Below are 26,257 nucleotides of genomic sequence, written 5' to 3'. Positions count from 1 at the left end.
AAATATTTTTCAACACTCGGGGAGAAATTTCGTAGTTCAAAGCCGGCCATACCGTTACCGTTTTTTAAGAAAATATTGAAATTGCATGGAACGCAATTGCAAAATAAGCGAAAGTACTGTTAGCTACTGTAAACTGCTCACCGTATTACGCAGTACTTCAACGCAGAATCATACAAGAGAGGAGGGGCCGTGTCACGCTCGAAAATTCGTGCCCTGGTTTAATTTAGATTTACTTTTACCAGTAGTTAGATGACTATCACCATAAGCAGTACGTTAACATTCAATTGAATTCATTTATTCCACCACCGTCTGGAATTACATGCATTATAAACATAAAAAAAAAATAGGATTAAGAGAAACAGATACAAAACTTTAATCAACAACACAAATAAATGAATAAATAGTATGTGCCAAGAAGACTCAGAAAGACAAATGTCTGTACAAAGAAGTCCCTTCCCTCAAAAGACATTTATATGATTTACGAAGAAATAAAATTAATAAAAACATTTTGAACTGGGAGTGTAAAATATTTCATATTAATATGTGTTACTTATTAAAACTGATTTATGTAGCAAGTGATTGGACGAGAAGGAAAAAGAACGCATAACTACTTTTCTAGGAAGTCCATGAGCTACGAACAGATCAGAGCTGCTAGACGTGAACGGTTTGTTAGATTAGTATTGCTTGGCCATGGATAAAAGTAAACAATCACTCGCAATTCAATTTTCATAGTTATGTAGTCACTTAATTGGCTACTGAGTACTTGTAAATTGAGAATAAGTTAAGTATAAAACCACTTTTCTTACCCGAATTTTTCAGAAGGAGTTCATCTTCCACAAAGCATATTGATAGCCTGATTATGAAATTACAATCAAATGTCATCGCACTATGATGACTGTAAATTTAAGAAATATGGTTACTTTACGACCATTCCTGGCAGCTCAGGATGTTTTTATTTTTCGACATTTCCTTTGTAGAAACAGAAAAATCCATTTATCAGTTTGTGCTGCTTTAACGCCGTGTACAAACTCATAAGATACAATAAGTAAAAACTTGATATACTCCTCTATTGGTATCTACAAGAGGACTGCACTTCATGTCAGTATGCAACACTACACTACAGATCATGGTTATTTTTTAACTCAAAAACTGCTCTGACATCATTTCGAGGTTGAAGTACTATATATAAGAATCATATAAACACCTCCAAGAGTTGACATCAGTAGCACAAGCCAGAGTCCAATCATTGGCATGAGTGGAATGATTTGTCAGTTAACATGCTCAACTCGACAGTTGATTAAAATCTTTAAGTAATCTTTAAGTTGTTTGCAAAGTGGTATTTCTGTAGGCTGTTCGAGTGCAAACCTGAACGAGGCTGCATTCACTTTTGTAGACCTCCCACTTTAAATTTGTTCCTGTGTGCTGCTAATCTCTTAAACAGATTCTGTGTCAAACGTAACGCTAACTCCAGAAATTCGCAGCAGGTGAGCACCGAAACACCAATCCACAAACCCAGCTGACCACCGATATCTGCCAACAAGTTGACATCCTACAAAGAACATGAAGGAAAATTAAAGTCAATATTAAGACCAGTAGAACGAAAAAACAGTATCGTGGCTTGGTTTCTTTCCTGCGCAATCAGAGTTCAAATGGTATTCCAAATGGTAAGAAGCGTTCGTGAACTTTGAGCGCGCAGGACGCATTCTCCGTGATAAATCGTCGACCTCCCCCCCAACGCCCCTCCCCCCTCTACGGGCGTTCTTTTTTCTTTCTCTTTAGCCTCCCAGAAATGTACCAAGGCCTCCGCGAGGGAGTCAGCGGCTCGGTTTCAAGTGTGTCGTAAACGCATTAATAGTTTACAACAACTATTTACAGTTTACGATGATGTTGGTTAAAAGTAGGCGGGATGTAGAGTCGTTCGGGTGAGTTGAGTCCTCAATAGGATTATTATCATTAAAAATATTTTTATAACAATAAACCTAAAAATGCATTCGCTTTTATTGGGGAATGACGCTCGTCTCCGATCACATCAAATGTTGTTAGAGAATCAAACTAAAAAGAAAAAGATGTTATGATCAGACGTACATTAATATTCACAAAATGTATCAAATGTTGCAGGAGGTTGTTGTTATGAATGAATTGGTACTCAATGAGCCAAAAATAAATTAATGTTATTACCTTATAACTCAATTGTTCCCTCACTTCCTGGAAATTCAATCTCTCAAAAAACACACGAACTTGAAGGAAATCTTCCCTAGAAATTTAAGAAAAAGAGATAAAGGAAATTTCCACACTTTTGGAAAGAAGAAATAGCCAATTAAACTACTGACTAAAAATAACAAAAAATAACCCGACAGATGACAACTAAAATTGTTATCCAGAGGAGGAGTGAACATCTTCCCACAGTGTATTGCGATTGTGTTTCTTACAAGATGGCGGAGTTTTCCATCGCAGGTCGTGTTTTTACGGTGTTTTTGTGTGACATTTTTACCGAAGAACGTCTGTTAGACTAAACATCTGTTTATATCCTAAATTTGTCGAGAAACAGGTGATTAATGAAGAAGACGGGAACTTTCCATCGACGATCGAGGTAAGCACTTATCAGTGTGATAATATTATAAGGCAATCATTCCTGGGAATCAAAAAATTAAAAAAAAAACGTTTTTGTATTGATGGTAGGAGGAATTGACACCCTCCTCCTTGTCTGATTATGCATATAATATAATAGTTAGCTTTATTCAATAATAGGCCATTTGCACTAAGAGGTCATGTGACATCGTTTTTATGAAAGTAAAAGTTATATGATTTTTTTCTTCAAAAAACGATTAGTGGGTCATGTCTTGAACAAAATAATAGTGATTTTGCTTTTCAAACCTGCACCATTTTCTTAAAATGAGTAAGTTCGTAGTTGGTCACGTGACCAAAATGTGATTTTTGAAATTGTGAATTAACTCTCTTTGAACACAAATTTTGCTCTTAAACTTCAAGGAGAATGTTGAAAAGTTGATGTGGGGACGTTTACAGCACATCTGAGCGTAACTATCAAATGTGTAACAAGATCTAAGCAGAAAGTACTTTTGGCCGCCATGTTGGAGGGCAAGAGTATGCCCTCCAACATGGCGGCCAATACAAATGATACTACTTTGTTGAAACATCAAAGTGCCATAAAATATCTCCCTTAAACGCGTTTCCCCTCAAATTTCGGGTGTAAGATAATTTTTATGTGCTCTGTCAATTTTTGGCATCAGCAAGATTCCAACTCATTGTTTAAAGGAAGCATTGGTCACGTGACCTCTTAGTGCAAGTGGCCTATTGCAGATACTCCCTTAATATAAAACTCTAGCTCCATAGTGAGTTTGCGTCGCCAGAGAGTGGTATAGATAGGTTAGCACAAGCGTCACTAAGCATAACTGCTGTTTTTACCATGTTTTTACTCATTTCATAAACGTTGAAAATCATGCCGACATCAACATGGTTATTTTCTTAATATGTATTTGTACTTACTCCAGAAAGTCGGCACCATCGCTTAGCTGATCAGCATAAGCGTCATTCCCCCTCTTCTTTAAGAGGTTAAACAGCCTTTGCTGTCGAGATAAGTAAATAATCCCTAGTGAGTAACCGGAAAATTCCATAATTTGTTTAGAATTAGTGGGAAAATGGTTGTTTCCCTAAAACAGGAAAGCGCCTCACTAGCAGCTTATACTGAAGAGTGATTTCAACTGCTTCTCACCTTTCGTTTCTTTCTCGTAATTCCAGGGTTGTTTATAATGATAGAAACCTTAAGATTCTATGCGAGAACGACCATAAGAACGAGATTTCCCCAATACTAGGTAGTGAGCGCGTGAACCAAAGTCATCATGATTTTGGTGGGGAAACGGGGGAGTTAGCCTAACTCCAGGCAGGCTAGATAGCAGTCGTCATTCTAGCTAGTTTTAACAAGAATGTCGTAGTGGCGGAAACGAGTTATCAAATAATGTTAAAGGTGATCGGGAGAGAGCTTATCAAAACTCCCTGATGAAGATAACAGGGCTAACTTTTCTGGTGAATCAAAATTACAATCAAGCTTTCCGTGGTATCTATTTTTTGAGAATACGCGAAAAAACGTCAAGCCAAATCTCGTACCGGCGTAGTAGTTCTTGCCCTCGAATCTAAAGCTCTCTAACGTTAGCGTTGGATGCATCTCAGTCCTTATGGACAGGTGATTCCTTCATTATGCCTTTTATCTATGGGTATCCGTCCTGGGGGGGGGGGGGGTTACTTTAGGAATTTCTCGGTGGGGATGTGCCGCTGGGACCCTGGTACTCTTAACCTATACCAGAGCTAGTTCAGCTGAATTTTCCTACCCTATACTAGAGTAAACTCCACAAATCCCCCCCCCCCCCCCATCCTAGAGTAGCTGTTTCCCTAGTCTAGATAAAATCTTCAACTAACTGATCAGTTTCCTGAAAAATGATACCCTATTCTAGACCCAAACGCTCTGATTTATATACCCTCTCCTAGAGTAAACTGCTGGAAAATCATACCCTTCACAGCGGCACATACCTATGTAGCCCATATATAGCAGTACCCCCCCCCCCCCCCCTCCCACCGGGTATCCGTTTAGGCGATGGTAAGCTGTCAATATATGTATTTCATTTGGTTCTTGTAGGATGCCTATTGTCCTTACCTGGCATGTGATGAACTTATTGCCTTCAGCTTTTTGTTGGAATTCTCACTAATCATGATCCTTCTATCTCTATGTAGGGGACACTGCCATATATGAGCAGTGCATGTGATCAGAGAGGGATCTACTTTTAAGTGCCCTAAGGTAGACATGGCTCTCACCCACTGATGGGGTACGAAGAAATCAGAAGATTTTAGTCTAAATTTCCATTTAATAACCGTCAACCGTCAAAGTTGGAAAAATTAACCATCAACCGTCAAAGCTACAGCCCCTTTAAGACTCTCAAAGGAACAGCTTATTGTAGTCTGAGGAGATTAACCCCCTCCTCCAGGATTTCTATAACTTACCTTGTATCCTTGTGAAGGCCACCTTGCCATCGACGTAGTTGGTTTAAACACAACTTCACTGAAAGATAAATTAACAATTAATGAATGAGGCTGAGTATCTTATGAAGAATTATGGAGATCGAGGAGGGCGTTATAACACCCTTCGAGTTCTCCATAATTCTTCATATGATACGAAAGCCGAATTCAATAATTGTTTTTTTGTTCATTCAAAATAATTCCTAGTTTAAAAACATAGCTAAAACAAGCGTACCTCCATCGACGTTAAGTTGTGCACGTTTAGGGTAGTTCAGCTCCGCAAATATTCTCCAAATAGCAGATGTCGCCCCTCTAGTTGTCTTCTTGCTGTTCTTGCCATGTTTTTAGCTATTATTTCGCCTAGTTCTTACTCTTGAAACGAGTGAAATGTCTGCCATTTTTGTTTTCACAACGCTCGGAAAACAACTCAACCTCGTCCCCAGGTCTTCTTGGTTAATGGTGCATTAACTTGTATGAAGGCTGCACTTTTGACGTCATCGGTTCATTAATCGCAAAATTCTTCCAAATTTGGTCATCAATAGCTGGTTATGGTGAATTATGCGTGTGTTTTTAGCCAATCAGAATCGGGGAAATATTTTGAATGAATAATAGTCTTATTTAATTCACTGAGATTTCTCAGCAACTTGGGAGGGGCATTATGAGAGCCATGTTAAGGTTTTTCTGGAATTTCAAGACAATTTTTCATTACGAAGTAGAACCAAAGAAAATGCTAATCTGAAAATATGGATCAATTGAATATCAATTTAATACAAAATAATACTTTACTTCTATATATCACATGTTAGTGTATGTTTTTGACTGTCTATGGCTAGAACGAAAACCTGTTGCAACTTTTTGAAGTTGAACTAATGCAAGTGTTGTCGGAAAAGGACCAAAAACTGATCACGCTTTGTTTTTACTTCGATAGAATCATTTAGAGTTTTATATAGGAGAAAATATGATTGCGAATACTCAGATATAATTTCAGGTCAGCTCTGCCTCCAAGCTTACAAGAGATACGTTTGTACCTGCAAAGCACTGGGCATTCGGATTGACAGTCTAATGCACCATTCATGAACCTTTCAACCAGGTCATTCAAACATGTTTCTGAAAAAATAATCAAAACATTAATTACAGTCAATCCTCAACGGCCAATCCTCAATGCTGTCTAGTCCCTATAGGGCGTCTTTCCAGGCCTTCTCGGTCAATGCATTTCGGTGACGTATCCGAGACGAACGGCCGGGAGACAACTTTCTCGGACCACGTGACCTGAAACGCATCAGCCGGGCACAACAATGAGGATTAGGGACTAGGCAAGGTAGCATGTACTTTCTGACACTACCTACAATTCTAACTAATGAACTGATTACCTATTTTACGATTCTGGATAATGTCACAGATGGGGGCGATTGTCTCATCGTATGCAGAATGCGCATCTGCACATCCGCACTTTCTGATCTGAAGAGTGGATAAACACGATTTCATACAAGCCTGACAGAAAAAAAATTTAAAAAAAATAATGAGTGAATAATCACCGGGGGACTCAACCTACCAAAAAAAAATTTTTGCCAAGTTAAGAGTACAAAAATATCAGTTGTCAAATATTTGGTTAACTTAAGCGTAATCATAATAAGTAAATCTGATTGGCCATCAGCTGATTTCAGTATTCAGAGAGTGTAATTTTGATAGTGCCCACCATTTAACGGCGCCTGGCGCCATGTCAGACGATTTTTTTTTCTTTCACATCTAGCAAAAAGCTCTCAGAGTATCTTGGGTGGTATTTTAGTTTTAAAAAACTTACATTCAATTACACTCACCTCTCTTGAGTAAGGTCGATTGAGCCCTTTCTCAACTTCAGATATTTTTCTACAGCTTCCGTTATTAAAAGGATCTGCTCGTTGAATCTTTTCCTTAAGTGACAAGAAAGAGCACGATTTAAAATGAGATCATTTTTTTGTTAACTTTACTTCATGAAGTGGCTCTCGTTTTCACGAAATCTACTACGCTCATAGATGTCATAGACACGTCCTTCGGGGGAATCCCATATGAAAATAACTGGTGTATGCTCGGCGGCGTCTCGCTTACTAGTAGAAATTGCACACTCTGTTAAAGACTTCAAAGTCTCACAGAGTGTAAATCGGCAATATTTTACCACTAAAAAAGGTTATATACGTCAATTAATTTCTCTAATTCAAATAGTAAACATGGATATGCAGTCAAAAATATGGACTACTGTCCTAAAAATGACTAAATGATCTTTCCAGATTGCGTCCCACTAAGGGCCTGTTTTCATGGAGGTGGGGGACCCCAGGACGCGGGGAGGTTAGGTAACCCACTTAGGTGGGGTAGCCCGTATGTCCATATAATCTCTCATTTTAATTTGATAACGGTTACATGATAGGTGGGGTGACCCGCCGCGGGTTACCTGACCTACCTTGGGTCCCCAACCTCCATATAAACAGGCCCTAAATCTAGATGATAGCTTTAGCTGTTGCGTCTACTTTGCTTCATACCGTTCGAATTCCAACAGAGGTAGAAATTCCAGGGAGAACGTTCATCCCCTCATCATCTGGGAAGGGTATAGCTGCCTGATCATGGATGACAATTCTGGCGCCTTCAGCGTGGCTTAACTGGGAGACATACTCATGAGACTCGATAAATAGATTCAGTTTGAGACCTAATTATACAGGAAAGAAAAACAAAGATTATCAATTTCTTTAAATTGACTGATTCTCTATGATGGTTTTATTGTAATTATTCTATAGCTGTCAAATAAAAAAAGTGGTTGAATCTAACAAGAAGCGGCAAAGGTTACTAGATTATAAACCGACATCTAGGCTGATTTAGCAACGAAACGGGAACGTCATCTGCCCTGGTCAGTTGACTACGCAACGACGCGCGCAAATCAAACAACTGGCTTGACCAATAGCAGAGCGACAAATTGGGCACCGGAACTTGTGTTTAGTCCTTTCCGCGCGCTTTCCTCTCGTCAACTGACGTCCCAGTTCTGTTGCTAAATCAGCATATTTAGAGACGGTGTTCACTACAGATTCGAGGATATTGTTTAAAGTTACTTTCCTTGAATTTTCAGAACTGAATAAACAACGCAGAAAGCTCCATGACTGACCTTTCACCAGAAAAGTTAGCGCGTTTTTTTTTATTGGAGGAGGTTAAGCCCTTTCCCGATCGCAAGGTGAAAAAAAAACTTCTGCATTTGATAACTGTCTTGTTTCCGCCACCATGACAACAGAGAAGTTAAGCATCACGTTCACATTAAACGGCAAACCCGAATATGTACCGGGTGACCAAGTTTCCTTTACTTGTCGTTCACTGTTCATTATTTTCTACACCTAAAGTAAAAGTTCCATGGAATTTTTTATCCATAAGAATTCTTTTAAGCTGTTTCTATCTGCTCATTTTCTATTTTGAGAAATTCTCCACTGAATCTGACGTTTGCCGTTTGCCCGGATACGTGAAGCTTAACTCTCTATTCCGGCTAAAACCCGTAGTAGAATGATGACGGCTACCAAGTTTTCCCGCCAAAATGACGCTGGTTCATGCGCTATTTAGTATTGCTTGTTGTCGTAGTCGTGTGTGTCTTGAAATCTTAGGCTGAAAAAGTAACTCAACAACCTGAAGCGGAATCTTTAGTAAGTCCTTGGAGTCTTGGAAGGAAAAACGGCTTTAATTAATGCTCATACTTAAAAAATTGCGCGAAGGTAAGCAAGTTTAAACTAGCCGAGAAAGTCTGCCACTGAGCTATTGGAAAATCCATTATTTTTTTCTGTTTTATATTTATTTCATATTTTTATAAATCTCTGAGTTTATAACCGTACCTCCAAAGGGACCAGTTGTCTGCGTTTTGTGGATGGTTTGATTGATTCCACTGTTAAATATGTAGCAGTTTCCATAGCGAAAATCCCAGAAATGATACCAATATTTTGAAAAATTTCTAAAAAAAGGAAAATTTTCGAGAAAACGATTAACAGAAGAAAGAGCATACTAGGGTATATATTTCACTATATTACCAGTTTCACATTCGACAAAGTCGCATGAGAAGGGTTAGTTTTTTTTATATATGATATTAGACATAGACTTATATCTGATTGATCGATTGCATATCCCAGTATTTAAAGCTTTGTTTGTCGTCGCCTTGAAAATAAGCCGATATTGTAACTAATTCTTGCACACCTCGCATCTCCGATCCCGTATTTAAAGCTTTGTTTGTCGTCGCCTTGAAAATAAGCCGATATTGTAACTAATTCTTGCACACCTCGCATCTCCGATCCCTTAACTTTGTTTAAACCAGGTCGTAAGCACATTAGCGGAGAAATTGAAAACTGTTCCGATTCGTGAAAAGCATTCATTTTGAGAAGTCATCTATAACACACTGCGCTATAGGAACATGTATGAATTTATATTTTATCATTTATTTTTACTTTGGAATAAGACTTTGACTCCGTCGACGTTGAAATGAAAAAAGCCTAATTCTTTGACATAATTGGACAGAATTAATTGCTGCCCGCACAGGGCAGCTACCTATTTCTGACATGAGATCTCGACTTTGAGGGTTTGGATGTTTGTTGGCAGTTGCCAGGCCCCGCCGCGTAGCACCCGATGAAGCGAAGTAAATATATATTGGCTGTAATTTTAAAATTTTGTGAGCGCAGAGAGAGAGTCTTTAATTTCTTCTTGCGTAAGAATAATTTCCTGTATTTCACAGGCTATAATCGGCCAATTCGACGGCAACATAAATCAGTGCGGGGAGTTCACTGTCGTCTTAGTGTACGTCTCTGATACGTCGCTTCTAAGACAAGTGCACATGTTGGTTATCGCCGACCAAGAATAAATTAGGCCATTATTTTCCGGTTTGCTCCAAAATTAGTTCTTATGCAAATTCAGCTCATTTCCACAAGAAAGGTTTTGCACTAATAGCTATGGCCTATCAATCACCCATGAACTTTTATAGAGGTAAGATTTTAACCACTAACCTGCAGTCATTTCCCCTAAAGTTGCAATCGAAGACGAAGTCCTTAAATTGGTGTCCCATATCAGATAACATGGTGTTGTTTTCCACTGCTAACTTAGCAATCAGTAATTCTTCAAAGAGATAATCAACTCTGAGTTCATCATCTGGGTCGATGTCTAATTCGGTATCGTTACCTGGGGTTTCTGTTGAAGGACTCTCAGTGGTTTCTATTTCATCATCTGCAAAAAGGAATTAAGATATAGCATTAAGGTGACTCGACCCAGTTTTCTGGGGGGGTACCATCCTACTTTGAAGCTCTCTGGTATCCCCACCTTTTCTTTTATCGTAAGTCTAACACATAGAATGGATAACATATAGATCAACCTACAATATAACAAAAAATTTTTGGCGATCGGAGTAAATGTCACGTGGTTATAATGCCACGCCCCTTTGAGGTCTGAGTCGAAAATCTGCTGTTGCCGGCATTTTTTCGTGAAAATCTCTCGGCTACACATAGTGCGCATTAGTGCCTTGCGCTGAACAGAGTTTCACCAAAATCGCAAAGACCCAATTCGAGAAATTCAGCGGTGTCCAAATTTAGGTCATAATTTATGCGAAAATGATAAGCAAACTTTACACGGATTATATCTAATAAACTATGAGATTCATCTCTTTATTTTGGGCATCGTTATAACAGATGGGTCCTTGCAAGTCAGCAAAACGCTTTAGGGCCTTGTAAATGCGCGCGATTTCGAGCAAAGCAAACATATAGAAATTATAGTTTTCGCTATTAGTTGACGTTTGTCAGCGTTTAAGAAACAATCTCACGAAAAAAGCATTTTTTTAAAAATTCGTAGTTTTTTTTCCTTCAAATTTTTTCAGGGCCACAATTGATTAACTAACTACCCGGACTCTGAATTTCATGGTCATTGAAAAACTGTGACGTTATCTTCTATAAGCCCAAACTTGAGTAAACATTGAAGATTTTTAGCGTTTTGGCTGAGTTTGTGCTTTGGGAGTTGTCTATTGTTTCTAGTCTGTCATGATACAGCATTCTTGTTCAGCACGCGTGCAATGTTTACTCAAGTTTGGGCTTATAGAAGGTAATGTCACAGTTTTTCAATGACCATGAAATTCAAAGTCCGGGTAGTTAGTTAATCAATTGTGGCGCTGAAAAGATTTGAAGGAAAAGAAAATACGAATTTTTAAGAAAATGCTTTTTTCGTGAGATTGACTCTTAAACGCTGACAAACGTCAACTAATAGCGAAAACTATAATTTCTATATGTTTGCTTTGCTCGAAATCGCGCGCATTTACAAGGCCCTAAAGCGTTTTGCTGACTTGCAAGGACCCATCTATTATAAGGATGCCCAAAATAAAGAGATGAATCTCATAGTTTATTAGATATAATCCGTGTAAAGTTTGCTTATCATTTTCGCATAAATTATGACCTAAATTTGGACACCGCTGAATTTCTCGAATTGGGTCTTTGCGATTTTGGTGAAACTCTGTTCAGCGCAAGGCACTAATGCGCACTATGTGTAGCCGAGAGATTTTCACGAAAAAATGCCGGCAACAGCAGATTTTCGACTCAGACCTCAAAGGAGCGTGGCATTATAACCACGTGACATTTACTCCGATCGCCAAAAATTTTTTGTTATATTGTAGATTGATCTATATGTTATCCATTCTATGTGTTAGACTTACGATAAAAGTAAAGGTGGGGATACCAGAGAGCTTCAAAGTAGGATGGTACCCCCTAAAAAAAACTGGGTCGAGTCACCTTAAACAATATAATACCTAAAATGTATTTTAAAAAGGAAAAATATCTTAGTTGTTGAAAACAAACAAACAAAACAAAGAAGCGAATGCTATAAGGGTTCATTTCGAGGGTCGCGTAATTTTTACGTGCGTACGTACTTGCGTAACTGATTTACGTTTGCAAATAAAATAAAGGCAATACATGAAAGGTCGCTCATGAAGTAGAACCTCGCTCAACTTCACGTTTAATCTCAACACTTTATATCTCGCCCGCTATTTTATTTACGTGATTAAAATTTACGTGCATTAACGTGCGTAGCCAAAAACGCGTCAGTGGAATCAACGTTAAGTTGGAAAAGGTAAATGCAATTAAGTCCCCACCGGGATATAAAACTAGGGAACTCTACAAAATGATACAATATTTTAACTATTAATCCTCGAGCCCGAATGGGCTATTCACTCCGAGGCCACGAGGGCGAGAGGAATAATTGTTTTAGTAAAATCCAACTAGTTGGTCAAAAATATCAAGAGAAAGCAACTTTTAGCTAGTATAAAGCTAGACTTTAATCCTTTTTTGCCGCCAAAAATCCGGCGCTTTTCGCTACTAGTGGCATGGGCTATGACATATAGCCTAGTAGTAGCTCAACCAATCAGAACGCGGCATTGATAATAGACCACTAGTTGGATTCAAATTGGTACAAAGAATCAGTCACAACAAAATCATACAACAGAATGATTGATTATGAAATGATATAATTATATTAATTAACAGAATATAATGATATTATGTCAGTGGTTAATACTAGACACAATGCAGTGCAAAACAGCAAAGGAATACTAAGGTGAGGGAACGGTACCGTAGTTTCAAAATATTATTTAATTTTAACCCTAAAAACCAACGTGTTGTTCACAGTCCTTACTCTTAAAGGTAAATTGATTTCTCCGGCGTTTCAGAGGCAAAAATGTCACCTTCAAATTTTCAAAAAGTTCAGTTCTTTGGGGTTTGAGTTACTGCGAAATAAATTACGGTAAAATTGGATAGAGTAAATCCAAAGGAAATCCACTTTCCCCCAAGTTAGCAAGATTGATTTACCAGTTTTCGATCGACCGCCGTCGACCCATGCAACCGCTGTGTAATATCATAAGGAAAGTAACTCGCGTCTATTTTACGTATTTCTCTAACTTATTTTTTACCTGCTAAGCTGCTGAGTTCTTCTTCTAGCCGCTCATTAACTTCTTTGAAAATGTCCTGGAAGTAATTTTCTGGTATTTTATTAAGTTTCACTGTGTTTTGATTGCAAACAGTAACCGCTGGAAAAGTTACTTCCTGTGAAAATCAAAACGTTGATCGATGTTTACCTCAGTGTAAAAAAAAAACAAGCAACTACTATAATCAATGAATATAGCTTAACTGGATAAACCCTAATGGAGGGTGGTACAAGGGATGAATGTGCCTGGCTTTTACTGTTTTTTGTTTTGTTTTGTTTTGTTTTGTTTTTGTTTTGTTTTTTCGTTAATTATACTACTTAACATATGAGAGATAACATCTCAAGTCCTCTCAGTTCATGGTGATATAAATGCTATGGACTGTAAAGCTCGTGTAAGGCCTACGGATACCGGAATCCAAGAAATTTTTGCTTGTGAAATCCAGAATCTCGGAAAATTTGTTTTGGAATCCGGAATAATCCCTCTAACGACTGGAAACCGGAATCCAAGTTCCACCAACAAAGACTGGAATCCAGTACCTGGGAATCCAGAATCCACGGAGTGGAATCCAGAATCCAAGACTGTCATAACCTAACGAGTAACCTATAGAAACTAATTTAAAAGAACAAAACACCTTTCATAAAAATCGACGTACTGAACTTAATAGTATTTTAGCGTTCGTGGAATAGCTAATTTCACGTGAAAAAATATAATAATAATAATAATAATAATAATAATAATAATAATAATAATAATAGCAATAATAATAATAATAATAATAATGTTAAGTAATTAGAAACAATCCTAAGAAGCTATGCTATGTTATTTAGATATTTTAATTTCTAAATCGTGTGGCATATTTCATGCTAAGGTTTTACAAAGATATATCATATTATATATTTTTGCTAAAAATATAAATAGAATTGAAGGAAGAGCAACCTGGCGTTTTATTTTATACTGACGTTTAAGGCAGTTAAACATAAGGATCAGAGTACCAAAATTTATTTTAACGGCCGTTGCAGCAAAAGTAGAAAATAAAAATAAAAAACAGTTTTACTGATTCGGTGGATTTTGAGTACAATTGCGTGTTTCACGTTTGTTAATCGTGCGTTATACTTGTTTTCGAACTAATGTCTACAAAGCGAATCGATTACGACTGACTTGTTCTGACTTACCGTTTTATGTTTTACTTTCACTACCGTAGATATCGGACGACTCAGATACAATCCAAATAAGCCGCTCGTTTGATAAATGAACATACTAAGCGAACCGAGTATAAAAATGCTCCAAATGAATCGGCTGAAAATTGTCTTGGCTTCAGCCAGCCTTCCAACGCCATGAGTTGTAGTGTAGTTACAGAAGTCCTTTATAAGATGTTTTGTCTTTGAAGGAGATCCTTTTAATTCAATTTGAGATTCCGAATCCCCATCCATAATTTGAGTTGATCGAGTCAAATGCAATTCTGAAAACAAAATGCAGAATTCGCAACTTTGGCCAACAAACTTCAAACTCTGCACTAAACTGGGTTCTATTAGCGGGGATTTCCTATTAGTACTAGTAAGTCGTGTGCCGAATTCTTTTGTTAACCCTTTAACACTTCCCGGATATCATTAATTATGCATTGTATACTGTACGCTGCTGTAAACAGATTATTCAGTTCTACAGTGATAACAGTAAACAGGAAAAGTCAACTTAGAAACAATTTTTAAAGAAAAGAGTTCCTTTATGAAAAAGAATTGCAATCATGCTTATAAAATATACTGAAAATAATTTTGCCAAAAAGACGAGCTGGTGCCCGTTCACAGGTATAGTAAGGACATTTCAAGCTCTAGCCTATAATGAAGTTTATTTTCAAGATAAAAAGTTTATTTTAAAAAGCATTATAGAGATATTGGATGCCCCAAAACGAAGAGGTCATGCCTGGTAAATACATGTATTTAGTTTGAATTCTCTTTCAAAGTGTTATTCATCAAAGAAAATAAGTTTATTCTAATCCGTGAGTATTTTCCTTTTTATAAATTTCTTTTCTTTAGCTATCAACATCTACAGAAAATTTGTAGAGAAATTTTTGAAAAATGCTTGGTAAATAAAGGCTTGTCTTTGAATGAGAAGTGGTTAACTAAGATTTTTTTTAAAAAAGTTCCTTACCTGCCCTCGTATTAGTTATATCATCACTGTGTGTTGGAAAGAAACTGTAGAAAACGTCATGCAGTTACAGAATATAAGGTGTATCTAGTTCATGCATTGTGAAAGTAACAAAGCCAATCTCACGCTAAGAAATTAATTACTTACATTTCATTTATTTATAGTCGTTGCAAACCTGATTAATTATGTATTATATTTTTCAATAGATGTTTGTTCCTGAAAAAAAAAAATGAAAAGAACCTTATGGCACTGAAGTGTAAGCATCAACCTTTAAAACCTCTATTGAAATTTCTGAACGCTGATAAGTCACGGAAATTGAGCATGAATAAATGACTGTTCAACTTGTCAGCCATTTGTAAATTGCCGTAACCGGTAATTACTGTCTCAGCAATTACCGTAACCGGTTAGTTTCACAATGAGGCATCTGCAGCTGTTTATATTCATCAAAGTTCTAGTCTTTCCTGCATGTTGTAATGAAACAACTAAAATGGGAACTACTATACCAGGAAAGCAACTGAGAATATGTGGTGGTAAATAAATGTACTAGTGATTCTCAAGGAAGAAAAAGAGCCGGCATATACGCATTGATAAAATGTTAACATTAGGAGCGCTCAAAATACGTAAGATGAACCAAATTCGATTTTCACAGTAATAACTTACAACACTGCATTATTTGTTATCTTCTTGAACGTGATACATTTTTCTTCAAAATTTTAAAACAACTGATGACGTTATTTAACTGAAGTGCATTCACTAAAAACTAAATGTCCTAAAATTAATTAACTTTCATTATTAATTACTTACAAACAGCTAACTAAGGGGAACATCCAGTTTCTCAGTTTGTTACCGCTTCACCCGGCGATTATATGGCTTGTACGGCTTTTTATCGTTAATTTCGTTGCGGTGGCCAAAAATCGAGGTTTTCTATCAGTAATTATATCGTCGCAGTCCGCTATACAAAACTGTGTGACAGAAAACACTGAAGGCTGATGAAGTACAGAGAAAGCTCTTGATTGAGGGGAAAGCCTTCACCATGCAGACAAGGCGCAAATTCCATTTGTCAGGACTGACAAGCCAAACCATTCCGGTCGTGATGAGAATCTTATTTGTAATCAAAACTCTCCAGCCAGTTCAGTCAAATTCTAAATAGTATGAACGAGGGACTGGTTTTGCAGCAAAAACTCTTCAGAAAAGCCTACTTGCTTGTCAAAATGACTGGTCCGGCCATGGTCTGGCCGGCCAGTTCTGACTTTTGGAAAGCCGGCGGTCCTACGGCTCAATAAACGCCCATTCCCCATAACATTTTTTGCCTCATCACAATTCTGAGGATGAGCCAAAATTGTCATGGGAGAAAGCAGTTGTATGGCATTTACATACAGTGCTGAACAATATTTCTAGTTTAATCAGAGTCCTTAATGTTGTCGAAATATTTACTTTGACTTCCTAAAATCTTGTCTTGGAGTTACCAAACTGGTTTATGTAATGACCACCTTCCTTGGCCGGACCTGGATCTTGACTCCTTTCAAGTTCTTAGAAGATTGGTTCTTGATTTTATGAATCTGTTAACGTTACCGTATGGCTGACTAGAGGGATGCCTTCATAGGGTGCCAAAGCAAAGGTTTCACTGATTCATACTTTCATACCAAGAAAGATGCTTACCTCGATCATAGTTCTGTCAGGACTCCGTTGTTACATGTTTTTGTGGACTTGAAGTTGCACAACGTTCAATAGCATTGCTATGATTTTGATCTTACTGAGCAATAAATAAGGTGCATTGATTTATTCCGTCACAGTTTGTGAACAAATAGCAAAGGACTGTGCTCAGTCAGGGAGCCGTTTCAATCAGATACAAACTGCAGCACTCGCCGTTGTCTTCACTGGCTTAGTACCTTGTCAAATTTAAGATATCAAGGCATGTTTAGTCAGCAGATATTCTTCATTATTATACCGATTGTACTCACTATCTGCAGCTGTCCTCTCACTGGCTAAGAGCTTACAGTTAATTCTGAAAATCAGTGCAACGTACAGACACGGATAAGTGACTAATCTGTAGGTTGCGCGCACAATGCGTGATTTCCAAAAACAATATCAATTCAAGTTCCTTGCGATGGTGTGTTTGTTGTTATTTTTGTCAAAACAAAGTATTATAATTACTCGATTCTGTTTTTGTGATATCCTAAATAATCAAGGTCTCCGTAAGTGTTATCAGCCTCGGCCTTTTTCGGCTCGGCAGATAACACTTACCTGGACCTCGACCTTGATTATTCCGGATATCACAAATACCTCATTCAATAATTGTTTATTGTCAGCCGCCGGGTTGTGTTTTAGCTGCTCTTTTTATGTTTTAAGGCAACGGCCATTTCTTCTTCGCAAAGCATGTTAATTTTTCTGCCAGTTTGTCCAGCTTTAAAAAAACAGCTAAGCCTCAACCTTGTCCCTAGGGCTTCCCGGTTGCCGTCAGTCCCTTTTTATGAAGATGTCCTGTTCTAATAACGTCATTTTACTGGATATCGCAAACGACTCTTCCAAATCTGGTTAAGGCTAACTAGTTATGGAGAATTAACCGTGGGATTTGAGCCAATCAGAAACGGAGACTGATATTTGAATGAATAATGATAAGTGATACGAGATGTGTGATTACTTAAATTTTTCAGATCACTTTAATATATTTAATGAAAGACAGCATAGATTGCAATCATTGTCTAATTTACAAGCGCAGGCAAGCACAAAAGAAGTTTAATCATCCTTGGGTAGCAGGGGACGTTTTAACGCCAAATCCAAACCCTGGTGGCCAAATTCAGCTTTGTTCACAAAATGCAGGCACAGCAGGGAATTGCGAGTTTGACTGTATCAAGTCGATAAATTGTTCTCAAATCTCTGGGCGGAGTATTGTTCAGTTTCAATAGCTCCCTAGGATGAAGGAACAGGTTAGTTTGTCCGTCTTCCAAATTTTACCAGGTAAGCGGTTGTCAGCTGGAATATTCAGTCCTGTACCATGTGGTTTGAACAGAGGCGTACAAAGTTTGGAGGGTTTGAATGAATTTAAAATTTCTCCCACTTTTGTTCTTACTTTCTAAGTAACAAATCTTTCTTTCTAGTAACTAATTTCCTTTCTATTAAATACAGCTGAAACGCCATGTGGGACCACCACCCATAAGCTACCACTTCCCATAAACGAACATATATATTCAAAAGGCCAATGAAAAATTTTTTTCTAGTCAAAGCCCTGTTCAGGGGCACCCAACGTCAATTTTTAGAAAATATCTGTTCGGAAGACGATTTGAGATCTAGAATTTTCGGAACATTTGTTGTAAAATTTCTTGTTTGCCTGCCTCTCCTAGGATTTTCGAACATCTAAAAATGGTATAATTGCCCATTTTTAACGAATTTTTACCCAGAAAAGATCACCTAGAATTTTCGGGAGCCTTTTTTCTGGCCGAAATTTTCGAAAAAGTAAGTTTTGATCCCAAAAATTTTCGGATCACTAGACTTTCAGCTAGGACATCCGAACAGATGAAAAATTTTTAGGGTATAAAAATTGCCTATATCCACCGTTTGAATACTAAAATACGTTCAACAATGCTATGTATAAGTGGTTTTGAACTATATTCTCGTTGGGTGCCCCTGCCTGTTGTTGCTGGAACCTCTCACTCAGTTAATTAACTACACCCCCCGTAAGCGTCTACTAAACCTGCGCATTACTGGAGGTTAGACTGTGTAAACGTAACGACGCAAACGAATCTTAAGGAGCTATCGTATACGTAAATGTATAGTGTACTCAGCCTTTACCATGAGATTAACACTTAAAATAATAATACATCCGTTTTCAGATTTGCTTCTTACTTGTTTGAGCTCAACGCACTTGTAGCACAGCCCGTTTACAACTGACAACGCATTAATAACTTCAACTGATTTATCTGAGACCACTTAATATTAACTGTCGTTGTAATGTTCAGCAGTTCTTTTCAAAAGAACCACCCATAGTATGTTTGCATCACATCACGAATATCAGACTGAAAGCCACACCATCGACGACCATCTATTCTGTTTTAGAGAATAAGTAGAGTATTCGGGGTAATGTTGGATACTTCTGTTCTTTCCAGTATTCCCAGACTTGATATAAATGTCACTGTTAATTCAGGCACGCCTCATAATTCTCATCTAGTCATGAAGAGCTCCGGCTGTGAGCGAAACACATACGCATAGGGAAATCTGCAGGTGACTATTCATTTACTGGTAGTACATGAACGATTCTCCTGCCTGAAATACGGTTAATAATCGTTTGTATTATCATCCAAGCTAATTCCAAGAACTCGCAGCAAGTAAGTACAGATATACCAATCCAAAGCCCCAGTTGTCCTCCGATGTCAGCAACAAGATTAACACCCTATTGAAATAAAAAAGAAACACGGAGTTCGCAAGTCCACCATTAAGTTTTGCTCACTTTAAAATAATTCTCTAATTCACACCTACTGTATACCTGTACCTATCATCCTGAAGTCTACATGTAATCACGTGCAATAAGATTTTTTTTATGTAATCTACTTGCTTTGTAACAAAAAAAACCTTTGATTTATCTAGCACCCTTTGTGGCTGTATGGAATCCCTAAAGAAACACGGAGTTCGCTAGTCCATCATTAGTTTGCTCACTTTAAAAAAATTCTGTAATTAACATCCACTAGTGTATACCTGTACCTGTCATACTGAAGTCTACATGTAATATGTGCAATAAGATTATTTTATGTATTTGCGTATTAGCTACTGTTATGAATGGGAAATATATTCCAAGTAGTTTCTTCCAAAGGAAAAAACTGTTACATACACTGATTATATGTTTAAACGTTTTTTACGTCTCATTAAGTGGAAGCGGTCCTAAATGGTACATGTAGAATAAAAGCAAGCAAGATAAACAATGTAATTGACAGATTACTGTAATTTAGAAACGATAATTACCTCATAGCTTATTCTTTCAGTAACCTTTTCATAATTTAGTTGCTCGTAGAAGACTTTAACTTGAAGAAAGTTCTCACTTGAAAGTAAAAAAAAATTGGAGAGACAAGATGTCACTTTCATGTATTTGAATTAAACAAAGGGTAAAATAGTAATTATATAAACCATATAGACAATTAAATGAGACAAAAATGAGCGTTTTAAGAATTTCATAGACGTTTTAGTGTGATTTCGACCTTTGTTTGGTTTAATTAATCCCAAGAGAATTAAATATAATGGGACTGCAGAGATCGAGGGAGTTTTAGGGCTTTGGCCGGGAAGTGTGAGTTTCACTGATGAAAGTTATTTTAATAGACGTTGCAATTGTAGCTGCTGGCCAGCCCAGACCCGCGCGGTAGGTTATATTTTCGCGCTCTTTGGGTCAGGTGACCAAGCGATCGATAGTTTTAAAAATACGTGATCGCTAGCTAGGCGGTTGGGAATTCTCTCGTTCGCCTGTTCGGTGATGGATTTGGTTGTTCAAGGATAGAGTCTTAAAGGTTCACAAGGTATTAGTCCTTCCTTTCGTTTTCTTTTTATTTGGTTTATTATTTCGCCCTTTGTAAATTTTTAGTTAAGTTTGTAAACGTATTTGTTTACCTAGTGCATTTCTCGTTACATGTGATTAAGATTTTTCAATTGTATTTTCCTTTCGAGGCGTCTATTTCCTGAGACGTCCGCACATTTTGATTAAGTCCAAAAGTCAATTCCTCATAGCAAAAATGCTGGTTATTGTAATGGCGACTGTTGAATTCTCTCTTGACAACGCAGAATAAAAGTTTGCGGACCTCTCCGGAAACCAACCAACTTTAGCGAAATTCACATATACTAGACTAGGCGCTTCCTCCTCTGTCCCCCCCTAGGAGACAATCTAGAGTATCGTACGTACGAGTATAATTTATGATTACCTTAAGAAGTATCCATTATCCAATTCTTTTGCTAGGGTGGAATCGGTCTTAACTCGACTTTCGAGGATGGACTGCAATAAACACAAACAAAATGTTAAGGTTTGATAACTATTTAAACTAAAGGTTTTTGCTAAGAAAAATTTGAGTAAATATTAATTTTTTTTAGGCCACAAAGCACTTAGCATTTCTGTGAATTTGGAAGGATCAGATTTATAATATAGATATATATAATTGAAGAACAACGTGTTAAAACTAATGATTTCATATGACGAAGCTCGGGCGTTGTAAGACACGCAATTTTTTGGGTTGCTAAAGTCGACTTCCATAAATTGCAAAACCTTTCGAAATTCGCCGGGAAAAAAGGCGAAAGGACGCGATGAAGGCTTTTTGTTCTTCACCACACTGCCCACACGGAACACAGCCTTCTTAACATCTTCAATTTTCAGCGTTTAATATAGCGTTCTAGGTAAAGTTTAATCTGTTAAAAGAGAAATTTGATGACTGGACAATACCATTAACCCTTTAAGTCTAGGGAGTCAGTAACCAAGATCAATTTTTTCCTAACATTATCGACACATTCATCAAGAAAATACTGGAATCTTTTAATAAATTCCTTTAACTAATCATTTTGGAAAATATATGGAGATCAGTCTGGAGTATTTGCAGTAGAGCACCATGGGTAATAAAATTTGACAAAATCGTCCGTCCGTACGTCCACTCCTTTTATAGTTATCGGATGTGAAATGAAAAACTTTCTAGCTGGGAATCCGAGGTCTTAATTTGACTATTGAAAATCCATCAAAATAGGATATCCAATGACCAGTGTCACATGACTGCATCCGAAGCTCAGGCGTACGATTCATTGAGGTCACGTATTTTTTAAGTTCTTCTCTGAACAGTTATTGGTTATCTATTAATTGTTGGCTCAGGTCCATTTTTCAGAAGGAATTCAGTTTGCTTTTTGATTCGGCGAAAGTTGAATGGCTTCAGGCAAAGAGGTCTACACAAGATAAGAGTGGTTTCGCTACTCTGGTCGACCGTGTAGTCGCCAGTGCAACTCCATGGTAACAGGCTTACCGACTGGAGGATTTGAACTGTACTGTACTGTACTGTACGGTAGAAAGACATGGCTTTTGGCCTTGACTAAATCTACAAATTATGTGAATATTAATGCTTAAAGGATTCCGAAAGGGAGGGTATAATAATAAGGAAATACCTCATATCCAAAGGAAGGCCAGTGACCCATTGAAAGGGTGCTCTTGTATTGAACTTCTCTATGAGAAAACAAAACTGAGTGACACATGTTTTAATCGTTACAAGATATCAAAGAAAAGGGTAACCGTGAGTATATTGTCAACTTCCATGTAAATGTATTTCTGGCCAATTATTTTTTCTTTGCAGAAAATCAGAAGATTTCAGACTGATATCGTGGAAAGTCTTCCGAAAATTCTAAGCAACTTTGTAATTAGAGCAAATGCTGATTAATTAATAATCGATTAAAGTAAAAAGGGAGGGCGTTGTATGTGGATACGATCGATTTTTAATCTTCGTGAACAAAAAATATTTTTTACATTTAATAGTTGAATTACCTGCATGGTGTTGGACACTGAGCCTCGCAGTCGAGTTCTCCTGTAAGCAGCTTATGTTGTATTTTCTCCAGGCACTTAGCTGTTGGAAAAACAGATAAGAAAATGTTTCTGCTAAACTTATTGTAATAAGGATTTATTAGACAAATAATAATATCAACAATAATAATGATGATGATGATGATGATAATAATAATTATAATAATAATACCAATAATTTATAACGCATCCTTTCTATTTAATTATGATGATTAAATAACAATTTGATTCTACATAATGTTCCTTGGAAGCTTGAAATGGCGAAACCAATGGAATTTGATAGGGTTACAGATAATAGCAATTTAAACATATTTACCTATAGTTTTGTTACGCAAATTGCATATATCTGCATCTGTAGGGAACTGGCCTTCGGCGCATCCACAATCTGCTATCTGCTTATCCGCGTGACAAGTGTTCATACAGGCCTAAACAAGCGGGATAGACAGCAATTATTAACTGGTCTAGAAATGTTGTGCATGAAAGGTGCGGACAAGAATTCGGAACACTAATAATTTAGAATAAAAATGTCCAGTAATTAATTTGAAAAATTAAAATGGGATCAAAGGGGCATTGAGAGTCTGTCACGCTCTAGTAACTGGAGGGTGACCGTTAAGGCTACGTTCATACTATATCGGATACCTTATTATAGGAAATTAACGCTCCATGAAATTAAGGTATCGGAAATTAACGCCACTTGAATTAACGCGAATTTAATGGAAAACGACTTTCGAATAAAGAAAATTAACGCGGAAGAGGAAGTAGAATTTCATAATAAAGGAAATTAACGCGATTAATTACGCGAAATCGAAGTAGAAGATATTGACATACATGTTGTAAACCTTCGCCCTAGCTTTTGTGAAAGATGAAAAATAAAGGGTAAATGGAAAGAAAGAAAGCTTGTAGTTAATGTTTTTTCGGTGTCAAGAATGTCTGGACAGGTTCCAAAATTGGGGTTAAGATACTGGAAATTAAGAGCGCGGAAATTAACGCTGCACTTAGTTAACGTCGCGGAAATCAACGCTCAACAAAGTTAACGCGACTTAAATTAACGCGAATTTTAACGATTCGCGTTAATTTCATGGAGCGTTAATTTCCTTTAATAAGGTAGAAAACCATACCAGTCAGGGCTTCTGTTCCGTGACACACGAGAACCGTGATTTCGACGCAATTTCTGTGACAGAGCGAAGCTGCTCCGCACCGATCTCTAAAGTGAACAGTCACATATCAGATAGGTGTTCATTCTAATAATAGCCTAAATTGCCGCAGCGTAATACCTTGTGAATTCAGCCTGTCACCACGTCCCAACTGATGTATTCTTGTTGTAATTGGCTAACTGCAAAATCCTATCATCTGATCAACCATATCTTTTAATACCTTTTAGCAATTAATAAATATCTTTTACGTTGTTATTTTTTTTTACCTGTTTAGAGTACGAAGCGTTGTATTTTTTGGCATACAAGTTTTTGCCATTTAGAGCACTCTCCGAAACACAACTTCCATTGCCGAACGGATCTTCCCTCTCTATAACGGTCTAAGGTCAAACAATAAAAATTACAAAGTTTCAAACTCATGATGAGAAGCCTCCTTGTTTCAGAACTATCCATTATTTCTAAACGTTATTTCTGAAAATTCTCTGTGTCTGTTGTTCACATTTGTAACAATAAAGCTGCACATGCTGAGCTACGTTTGCAGTTGAATATAAGCGAAAATTAGTTCTTGGCCAGGCAATTTGAATACGCTCGTCTCTCCCCTTCCATTTCACGGAATCTTGACCCTTGTGTATAAGAGGGAGGAGATGCCACTCTCCTAAAAAATGATGTAAGTCAGAATTGGAACTCTTTTTCAATTAGCGGTTCATTTATTGACTTTATTCGTCAGACTTGCGTCAGACATATCTTAACATTTTAAGTGGTATTCCGTTACTATGGTTACGCGTTATGACGTCGGTCAAGCTACTTTTGAGGAAAATTCCAGATGGAACAGAACCAATTAAAGCATCGAAAAGCTAGCAGCAAAATGGCTTATAGTAGAACATATTTTAGACTCGAGCACGGAAAATCAAGACATTCTGAAAGGACATAAACCTGCACTTTCAGCAGGTCGTTGATAAAGTTAATGAAATGGATTGTTCACAGTCCTCTATTTTTCCGTAAGATCGTCGAGATCGAGCGCTTTCCGTTAAGGGCTGCCATCTTGCATGAGTGTCAAAACTACTTAGGGGGCGGGGCTATAATCCCCGACGCCCGCCCCCTTGGTACATTTAAAAATCAAGATGGCCGCCATTAACGGTAAGACGCGCTATATCTCGACGATCTCACGAAAAAATAGGGGACTGTGAACAGTTTATCAATGATAGTGGTTATCACAGCGTTGCCTACCCGCCGTATTCCAAATGATGTAGATCTGCTCGGAAGCACACTGTGGCCTTCATTGTAAGGAAAGGGAACTTGTCCTTGTTCGTGAATCACCACTCTAGCTCCTGCCGTGTCACTAATTTCCGGGATGTATTGAGACTGTTCTATGAACAAGTTTAGTTTAAGTCCTAAAAACAGTAAGAGGAAAGAGAGAACGATCTATCAACTGGAAGGCTATATTTTATGATACTGAGATGCAAATCCGTATTGTTTGTCTCCTGCCGGGGAAGGGAGGAGGGGAGAGTGATTTTCTAATGAGTACGAACACTCCGGACAAGGCACACAGTCTGGCACAACCTGTCATGAACTCTCACAATCGTCTTGAGACTGATTCATAACTGGCCAGACAAAGCTTGGTATTATCGACAATGTTTGCAAATAGCGTGATTGGCCATCGTCAAGAATAATTGAAATGGACGTTAATATTCCTAATCCCGGCTCCCTCTGAACAATTCAGCGATCCAAACATTAGCGCGGCCAATACACTTGCGCAGCTAATGAAACAAATGTTAGTATTTAGCCGCCCTTCTTACAATATTAGTCATTGCTGTATTTTCCAACACTACTCGAGCAGCTCTTGAAATAGCTATAGAAATAAAATAGAGCTGTTTCCCGCAAAAAATACTCCTGAGCGAGCAATAAATGAGACAGCTGATTGACGATCAACGTTTTCAAACTAATCTTTTGATAAAATTAGACAATACAGTCGACTCTCTCTCAACGGACACCTCTGTAAGACGGGCACCTCTGTGAAACGGACAATTAGAGTTGGTCCCTGCCTTTCTTTACTCCCTTTATTTGACTCTCTATAAGACGGACACCTCTCTAAGACAGACACTTAGTGCCGGTCCCAAAGGTGTCCGTCTTAGAGAGAGATGACTGTATACTCAGAAAAGACGTATTGATTACCGCCGGTTGGTCCCGTGACGTAAGATTGAAGCACCCGTTGTTTTTCGCCTTCATTGGTGATTCCTCCATTGAATGTATAGCAGTTACCATACCGAGAATCCCAAAGGAAGTTCCAATATTTTGAATAGTTTCTGAAATTAAAACGAAAGAACATGCTTCATAACTTTAAAAATCACATAACTTTGACTCATTATTACGCTTGCTATTAGAAAAATCAGAGTAGAAATACTTGATTTTTAATTATATTTATTACTTTAATGTAGAAGTGTGCCACTTATAGGTTCCGAGCATGGCTATTCTCTTAAT

General features: G+C 37.6%; 2 protein-coding genes across 2 annotated transcripts in view; both read right to left on the bottom strand.

Moving 5' to 3' along the window:
• Positions 1 to 1,350: 1,350 nt before the first annotated feature.
• LOC140949392 (epithelial sodium channel subunit gamma-like) lies at positions 1,351 to 11,973 on the bottom strand. The gene is made up of 11 exons (XM_073398550.1): positions 11,958 to 11,973; positions 10,017 to 10,233; positions 8,862 to 8,977; positions 7,539 to 7,702; positions 6,879 to 6,935; positions 6,396 to 6,573; positions 6,054 to 6,168; positions 5,011 to 5,068; positions 3,505 to 3,584; positions 2,179 to 2,254; positions 1,351 to 1,549 (listed from the first exon to the last, which is right to left on the bottom strand). The coding sequence occupies exons 1-11, from the start codon at positions 11,971 to 11,973 to the stop codon at positions 1,382 to 1,384; spliced, it is 1,245 nt and encodes a 414-aa protein (XP_073254651.1). The 3' UTR covers positions 1,351 to 1,381.
• A 7,355-nt stretch (positions 11,974 to 19,328) lies between these two features.
• Positions 19,329 to 26,257, bottom strand: part of LOC140949391 (degenerin mec-10-like) — a 12,729-nt gene continuing 5,800 nt past the window's right edge. The window contains exons 4-12 of the mRNA XM_073398549.1: positions 25,952 to 26,082; positions 25,007 to 25,170; positions 24,049 to 24,159; positions 22,945 to 23,053; positions 22,593 to 22,671; positions 22,220 to 22,277; positions 21,004 to 21,074; positions 20,060 to 20,135; positions 19,329 to 19,493 (exon numbers count right to left, since the gene is read on the bottom strand). Of these exons, the coding sequence (XP_073254650.1) occupies positions 19,329 to 19,493; positions 20,060 to 20,135; positions 21,004 to 21,074; positions 22,220 to 22,277; positions 22,593 to 22,671; positions 22,945 to 23,053; positions 24,049 to 24,159; positions 25,007 to 25,170; positions 25,952 to 26,082 (964 nt within the window). The remainder of the gene's footprint in view (positions 19,494 to 20,059; positions 20,136 to 21,003; positions 21,075 to 22,219; positions 22,278 to 22,592; positions 22,672 to 22,944; positions 23,054 to 24,048; positions 24,160 to 25,006; positions 25,171 to 25,951; positions 26,083 to 26,257) is intronic.

The sequence above is a fragment of the Porites lutea genome, chromosome 10 (assembly GCF_958299795.1).
Source record: "Porites lutea chromosome 10, jaPorLute2.1, whole genome shotgun sequence".
Lineage (NCBI taxonomy): Eukaryota > Metazoa > Cnidaria > Anthozoa > Scleractinia > Poritidae > Porites > Porites lutea.
This window is presented reverse-complemented; position numbering and strand designations above follow the sequence as displayed.

What these genes read in the sequence shown, in the direction of transcription:
- LOC140949392 (XM_073398550.1), bottom strand. An exon ending in GACAACTGGTCCCTTTGGAG is followed by an intron (nt 7,703 to 8,861) that starts GTACGGTTATAA and finishes CTGTATAATTAG; the next exon opens with GTCTCAAACTGAATCTATTT. An exon ending in GATGGTGCCGACTTTCTGGA is followed by an intron (nt 2,255 to 3,504) that starts GTAAGTACAAAT and finishes TTAAATTTCTAG; the next exon opens with GGAAGATTTCCTTCAAGTTC.